General features: G+C 43.2%; 1 protein-coding gene across 5 annotated transcripts in view; it reads right to left on the bottom strand.

Annotated features, from left to right (window-relative positions):
- Nucleotides 1–357: 357 nt before the first annotated feature.
- The window catches only part of LOC125455782 (transcription factor COE3-like), a 461,569-nt gene continuing 453,859 nt past the window's right edge, over nt 358–8,067 (bottom strand). For all 5 annotated transcript variants that reach the window (XM_048538221.2, XM_048538241.2, XM_048538249.2 and 2 more), the window contains one exon: nt 358–4,598. In XM_048538221.2, coding sequence (XP_048394178.1) covers nt 4,567–4,598 — 32 coding nt within the window. In that variant the 3' untranslated portion in view covers nt 358–4,566. The remainder of the gene's footprint in view (nt 4,599–8,067) is intronic.

Below are 8,067 nucleotides of genomic sequence, written 5' to 3'. Positions count from 1 at the left end.
CCCTGTTCTTCCTCTCACCCATCCCTTCCTCCCACCCCAAGCCGCACCTCCATTTCCTACCTACTAACCTCATCCCACCTCCTTGACCGGTCCGTCTTCCCTGGACTGATCCATCCCCTCCCTACCTCCCCACCTATACTCTCCTCTCCACCTATCTTCTTTTCTCTCCATCTTCGGTCCACCTCCCACTCTCTCCCTATTTACTCCAGGACTATAACCTGATGTTGTGTGACTTCTGACTTGTCTGCCCCAGTCCAACACAAACATCTCCACATCAAAGAAGTCTCTGATTCAGGGAGCGAGAATGGTGGATGGGCCCAGGATACAAAAAGAGAGACCGGAAGTAAAGGTGTTTGAATTAATTTATTTAGGAATTGTAAAAGTCATCATGAAGACACTGATATTATACACGGCTTTAAGTACAACTTGAGCAGAAGTTCAAAGAAAATAAAAACTTTTAAAAAATCACAAAGTGTTAACAGCATTTCTTTTTTTCCAAACTACGTACAAAAAAACACAACAGAGAAAGGATCATTAAGCAACAGACTGGTACCAGTTTCATATCACAAGAACAGCAAGCAATTAAACATATTGTACTGTACAGTACTTGGCAAAATCCCATCGAACCCAGAGAATGTTCAACCCTTTGATATCAATATATACACAGTCTGTACAATGCACACACACACACACACACACCCACACACACACTCTTGCAGTTTCGGTGGAAATATCACCTCGTGCTAAGGTTAATATTGCCCAATTCCCCTGTTCAACTTGTAGGCACTGAGCCTGAGAGACCAGACATTCTCAACTTGGATTCCCCAGTTTTGCACCAGGTTGACTAATCTCAACCAGTGGGGGTAGCTTTCACTGGCCCCAGTGTCTCCTTGCCTTCAGGTGGCAGGGGTCAGAGAGTCTGGGGTGGGGTAGGGGCAGGGAGGTGGTATGGGGGAACATGAGGAAGAGAGAGGTGAAATGGGGGCAGGGCTATTTACAAAAGTGGGATGGGAAGGGAGGGATAAAAGGAAGATGTCATTCTTGATCGCTTAGGGTAAAAAAAAGGCTCCTTGAAAGGCAGCTACGGGAGAAAGCATAACATTGGAAAACAGAAAAAAACAAATTAACACGGGCCTATTTGAGAAGCTTGCTGGTCCTCAGTGAATCAGCATTGGAACAAGTGAGAGAGTTAATGTAGACATTGCCAATGTTACTCTATGGCATGGAGTGTATAGGAAGCATTGAATACTAACTGGTGGTAATTTCACCAGGATGTACCAAAAACATAAACTCACCCTCACAGACACACCTACAGTCAGTCAGGCTACAGTTAGATGACAGTGATTCAGATTGGGAGCCTTGGCTGACTTTTGTCCCTCTCCTAAACCTATCGGATCCTGACGCCAATTACACTGTTGACTGGGTGACAGTGACTGAGCACAGCGTAAAGGATATATTGTGCTTACATTTTTGTGCTTTCTGTCAATATTCTAATGCATGGTGCAGCATTCCTCTCCTGGTGTGCTTTCAGTGCTGTAAAATCTTCTCAGACTGCAACACATTCTCTGAAATTTATTTTGATAATGTTATTCTTTGTGCTTATTGAGGAGAGGCAAAGACAACTGTCATTGGAATTTGTTTTCTGGTTTGTATGAGGTGCCAGCATCCAACTCCCAGGGCAGGAAACCACAGATTCAATTTAGAGAACCCTCAACAAGGACACATGCAGCCCAGGTTACTTTCAGAAGAAAGCTTCATATACACTGTCCCATCAAATGCTCCCAGATATGGCATGGATTTGGTAGAGTAGATTTCCTTCTATACTGCTCCAATAAATGCATGCATGGTAGGCACAGCATGTGTTAGATACAGAATAAAGCTGCATTGTGTCCATCAAGCAGTCACAGGGCAGGTACAGCACAGGGTTAGATACAGAGTAAAGTTCACTCTACACTGTCCTCATGAAATATTCCATTTATATTCCAAATACTACATTGAGATGTACAGCCAACAATAGTATGTTTTAAATCATTTATGGGATATGGAAATCACCAGCCTTTTTGCCCTTCTCCAGCTGTCGAGGGAGCATTTAAGAGTCAACCACATTGCTGTGGGTCTGGAGTCACATGTAGGCCAGACCAGGTAAGGATGGCAGTTTCCTTCCCTAAAGGGCATTAGTGAACCAGGTGGGGTTTTGCTGATAATTGACAATGGATTCATGGCCATCATTCGATGCTGAATTCCAGGTTTTTATTGAATTCACCACCTACAGTAGCGGGATTTGAAACTGGGTACACGGAACCCCGGTTTCTGGATTAACAGCTTCCTCTATTTTTTAGATTGATTTAAAACTCCCTTTATGCTGTCCCCATCAAACACTCTGAGGACAGGGATAGCACGGAGTTTGATGCAGTGTAAAGCTCCATCTACACTGTCGCAAGAAAACATTCTCAGGAAAGGTACAGCATGGAGACAGATAATCAGTAAAGCTCCCTCTACACTGTCCCAGGACAGGTAAGCAGAATACCTCATGTCTTGAACCACAAGCAACATGCAAAAGACCATTGAACCAAATCAAACATTACCGCTTCAGGAGTATAAGAAATGGTCTGATAAGTTTCATTTTGTCATCTGACAAGATCAGATTTTGCACCATTAGATTGACAATTTAGCAAACATCATTGCTTGGTTAATTGTGTTTGGTCCCTGTTATCCCTGATGAGACTGGAACTTGCAGTGAACGTGGCATATTAAGCAAAGTGTGCCAGGGTCAAGAACTTGCACTCAAAGGGAACAAATCTGCTGGATGGGCTCAATGGACTCCTGCTTCCTTTTGTTGAGCTTTAAATCTCCTCCCCGCTCTGGACTGACTAAACCTGTGCAGCCTGACACTAACGGGTACCCAATTGGGTTGCCAGCTGGGGTAGGACTTGCGTTCACATAGCCCGTGTCACAACCTCAGGGTATCCTGAAACGTTTTCTGAAGTATGAGCAGAACAGGAAATTTTGGCAGCCAATTTGAACACAGCAAACAGTGGGAGAATGAGAAAACAATTTGCTTTGGAAATGTAGGAGACTGGATACAGGGTAATGGAGAACCACAGGTACTTTCCCTTTGTTTCCAAAATGGTACTGTGAGGTCTCTGTTGCCCACATGGGAGGGGGGAACAGAGCCTCTATTTAATTGAGAGACTGTACCTCTGACAGTGCAGCATTCCCTCGGTTAAGCATTGGAGGGTATTTGTACAAATCTCTGCAGTCAAGCTAACAGCGCAGCCTCCTCACTCTTAGGTGGTACCCACTGAGACACAGATTCATATACAAAAAAGAAAGGGGATAAATCTTTGTGAAACCCTGTATCCATTGTACCTGCTCAGACCTCATTCCCTGCTGGATTTGGCCTTGCCCTGTCAGGTCATCCAACTCCCCCTGTCCTTTATACAAAGCATCGTGGAGCTGAAAGGCCCTGCCCATTAGGTCAAACACTCAGGAAATTTGGCATCTTAGCTGCGAGGGTAACACCATTGATGGAAAGTTCTGGAGCCCCGGGAATATTTTGTGCAATCAAGAGCACGCCATCTGGAACTTTCCAAAGAACCACAGGCTTGGCCTGGCCAGATGGGTCCTCACAAGCTTCTAGACAGTTTAGCTTCATGAAAGTGAGGGAGTGAACATAAGTAAGATGGCTGCTGCCCAAGGTGACAAGAGAAGTAGAAGAGGGGGAGAGAGAGAGAGAGAGAGAGAGAGAGAGAGAGAAAGGAAGAGAAAAAGACAAAGAAGCACTGAATGAGGTTTAATTGGGACACTTCTCATAGTATTTAAATAATAAATCACTGCACCTGCAGGAGTCACAGGAGGACTGACTGGCGTACAAAGTTCACCATAACTGTACGGGATCTAAAAGGCCTGGTGTGAACAAACCTTCATTGGTGATACAACCAACACTGTCCTCCATTGGTTCCCTGTTGAACATTCTCTCAACTCCTTTCACTTCTCTTCACACAATCTTGTTGGCAGCAACTGGAAGTGATCTTGGTGCTAAGATTTTTCTCACTGTCGTGACTGCAGTCCATGTTAACAATGTCTCCTCTACTGTATCATTCCTCACCACTCCGTACAGAATGAGGAAATGACCTCGGTGGTGTTGGCTTTATGAATGGTTGAGGCCCACAATCATTGGTCCAATTTGAGTGAAAGGAGATGGGGCCTGGATGGAGGGACAGGCTGGGGGTTGCAGAAGGGTGTAGTTTGGAAGTTTCAAGTGCCTAGGAAAGGTTGGGAAGGAAGGAAGAAGGCAGTGTCATTTGTCTGTCTCCCGCACACCTCCCATTGTTTAACACGTGGACAGCTGCTCAGAGTATCGCTTCGAAATCAGATGCCCAAGAACTCATGGACAAAACATTGTCATTGCATGAAAAGTCTCAAATTTGTGGTGAAGGGATTGCGGGGGGTGAGGGGGCAGACAAAATTTTAAAAATAAGACGGCGAAGTGGGGCCTTGCTTCCTGCTTGGCCCATGTGTTGACCTGCGGAGCTGTTTGCCTTTATCATTCGCACGTCGCCTCTTCTACATTGGAGGAACGATCAGGCCAGACATGGCTTGAGAACAGAAGGAGAAAAGAAAGAGAAATGACAGGTTAGATTGGAATGGTTATCCCTTGCATACATTCACTGATATGTGACACCACCTGACAGAGCTCTTCATGTGGTCCACCTGTTCTTTGTCTGCCCCCTAGGCTGAACATAAACATAAGAAACAGGCAAAGATGAAGTCCATCTCAAGCCTGCCCTTTCCTTTCTGCGATATCACGGTTGATCTGTCTCAGGCCTCTAGTCCTCTTTCATTCCAACTCTTCATAGCTCTTCCTGATATTCCAAAAATTCATCCACCTCCTCCTTAAGCACTCATAGTGATCTAGCTTTCTCAACTGTATGGGATAGAGACTTTCAGGCACTCATTACTCTCTGACAGAGAGAAAAAAATCCCTGCGAATCTCAGTTTTAAGTGAGTGCTCCCTTATTGAGTAACTGCACCTCCCAACTTGAGAACTCCTCCACTACTGGAAACATGGTCTCAACATAACCTTGTTAACCCTTGCTATTTCTATACTTTCACCTCTCATTCTTCCAAAATCTAACAAGTAAGGACCTAACCTGCTTAGTTGTCTTTGATAAACCAACAGTTTCATTCCAGCAATCGCCCTTGTGAATCTCTACTGCACTTAGCCCAATGCCAACATATCTTTACTAAATACGGGATTGAAACAGTGTACAGAACTCCAAGTGCAGCCTCAACAATAGCCTGCACAATTATATTAAGACTTCTCAATTTTTGAACTCCAAACTGCTAACAATAAAGACCAAAGTTTCACTTGCCTTCCTAATTATTAGCAGATCTGACTACTACATTTTTGTGTTTCAAATACAAGAGCACCCAGATCCCTCTGTCTTGTACGTTTTAAAATAAAATCTCCTCATTAACATAAAAGACTACCTTTTGAAATTTCTTATCAAAATGCTCAACCTCATACATTCCCAAATTAAACTCTCCCTGCCAAATTATTGCCCACTCACTCATCTGTATTCTCTCACAGGTTCCATAAGTTTTCAATACAACATGCCATCTCACCTGTTGTTGTATCATCAGCACATTATATTAGACATTACATTCTGCCCCCTCTTCCGAGTTGCTAAAATCAACAGTAAATAATTGATTTTCTTGCATTGATCATTTTGGCAGTACAATAGTTACATCTTTCTAACCTGGAAAAGAACCTATTAATTCTGATACTCTGTGTGTTAGCCAATCCTCATTCCATGGGAAGACATAATCTTCAATACTGTGATCTTAAATCTTGTGCAATAACATTTCATGTGGCACCTTATCAAATGACTTCTGGGATATCCAAATACATGACACTTACTGGTTCCCCTTTATCAATTCTGCTTGTTATATCCTCAAAGAGCTCAAGCAAATTTGTCAAACATTTTTCACTTGTGTAAAACCATGTTGATTTTATTTGACTGTGGTAAACTTTTCTAAGCACCTTTTTTCTTCAGTAATAATGGCTTCAAGCATTTTCTCAATGATGGATGTTATATTATCTAGCCTGTTATTTCCTGCTTAAAGGCAAAATGCTGCAGATGTTGTCCCTATATACATGGGTGTTTCCTCCAAGTACTCCAGTTTCTTCCCACAGAACAATGATGTGCAGGTTAAGTGGATTGGCCATGCTAAATTGCCCCATAGTGTCCATGAATGTGCAGTCTAGGTGGATTAGCCATGGGAAATGCAGGGTTACAGAGATAGGGTAGCAGTCTGGTTGGGATGCTTTTCAGAGTGTTGATGTGAACTCAGTGGGCTGAATGGCCTGCTTCTGCACTGTACGAGTTCTATTAATAGCGGAATAGGATATGAAAGACAAGAAGTTAAACAGCTTTAATAAAATCACCAGCCAGACTCCAGGTGGAGTATTCTGTTCAGTTCTAGGCATCATACCTTGGGATGGAATGATGAAATAATGGAGGACAGATTTACCAGAATGGGTCGAGGGATATGGGAGGCCAGTTATGTGGAAATCTGGGATTGTTCTCATTGACTCAAGAATGTTAAGGGAAGATTCAATAAAGCTGTTCAAAGAATTAATAAGGAAAATTGTTTCCACTGATAAGAGGGTCTGTAACCAGAGAGCAGAGGTTTAAGATAATTGACAATAGAATCAAAGGAGAGACGTCGAAATGTTACAGAAGACTTTCTTTTAAATCTTGAATCCAACTCGTAAAAGGTAAGGACATCTCTCATAATAAAAGCAAAGTATTGTAGACATTAAGGATCAGAAATAAAAACTCAGCTGATCTGGCAGCATCTGTGGAGAGTAAAACAGAGTTAATGTTTCGAGTCCAGTGACCCTTCAGAACTCTGAACAAGAGTCATGTTGGACTTTGAAACATTAACTCTGTCTCCGTCTCTCTCCGCAGATGCTGACAGGCCTGCTGGGTTTCTCCAGCAGTATCTGTTTTTATTAATGAGCTCTGTCAATGTGACCGCCACATTAATCCAATCGCTTACTATCTGATTGAACCTTAGTGAACTCTTGGAAAGCAATTCAGCTGCAAGCGTGTGGAGAAAATCCTTAATATCCCCTCAGAGCAACGGGTTGACGATGTGACCTTGCCAACATTGTTTTGGAGCATTAATGTGATAAATGCTGTTCTGACTCAATGGGACAAGGGGTCTGTTTATGGCTGTGAAATTACTGAAAAGTGGGGTGGATTGTCAAAGCTTTTAAGCTGCACTCATCAGGACAAATGCAAGAATGACAGAACTTGTGAGATCATTTCAGATTTGACATTCCGGCATTTGTCTTGATGAGTGTAAAACAAGGAGCCTCATCAAGCCATCCCTCTATTTGGTAACATTCATGTCTCCTTTGATTCTGTTCTTGCCATCGGCATGACTGACACGCCGACCTTGCCTTTTCTCACATACTCAGAGGGGTGGGAGTACAGAATTGCTGGCCCTGGAGGAACAGGAGTGAGAGTCGGCACTTTCAGAAGCAGGGAGAGCTAAACCAAAATCGAAGGTAGTCAGGGAAATGGTGTCGGAGGAGCGAGTGGGAGTCTGGTAGACTTTAGGCAGGTCCTGACTTTTCACAGTTCCTCCAGCTTTGGATTCCAGGGGAATTCCCATTTTTGTGAACTGATTTTCTGATTTACCCCAATCCTTACTGAAATCCTACAACTTGACGGCTCTTTCCATATTGTGTGCAGCCATTTTCTGTGTGATCCCACCTACACCACAAACATCAAGCAATTGTAGAATCATAGCACAGGAACAGACCCTTCAGTCTACCTTGTCCAAGTTTTCCAAACTAAACTAGCCCAACTTGCCTGTGTTTGGCCCATATCCCTCAAGCCTTTCTTATTCATGTATTTGTTCAAATGTCTTTTAAATGTTCCAACTATACAAACCTTTTCCACTTCCTCTGGCGGTTCATTCCACACACTCTGTGTGAAAAAGTAGTCTCTCAGTTCCCTTTTAAAGCTTTCTCCTCTCACCTAAAACCTA

The sequence above is a fragment of the Stegostoma tigrinum genome, chromosome 1, assembly GCF_030684315.1.
Source record: "Stegostoma tigrinum isolate sSteTig4 chromosome 1, sSteTig4.hap1, whole genome shotgun sequence".
Lineage (NCBI taxonomy): Eukaryota > Metazoa > Chordata > Chondrichthyes > Orectolobiformes > Stegostomatidae > Stegostoma > Stegostoma tigrinum.
This window is presented reverse-complemented; position numbering and strand designations above follow the sequence as displayed.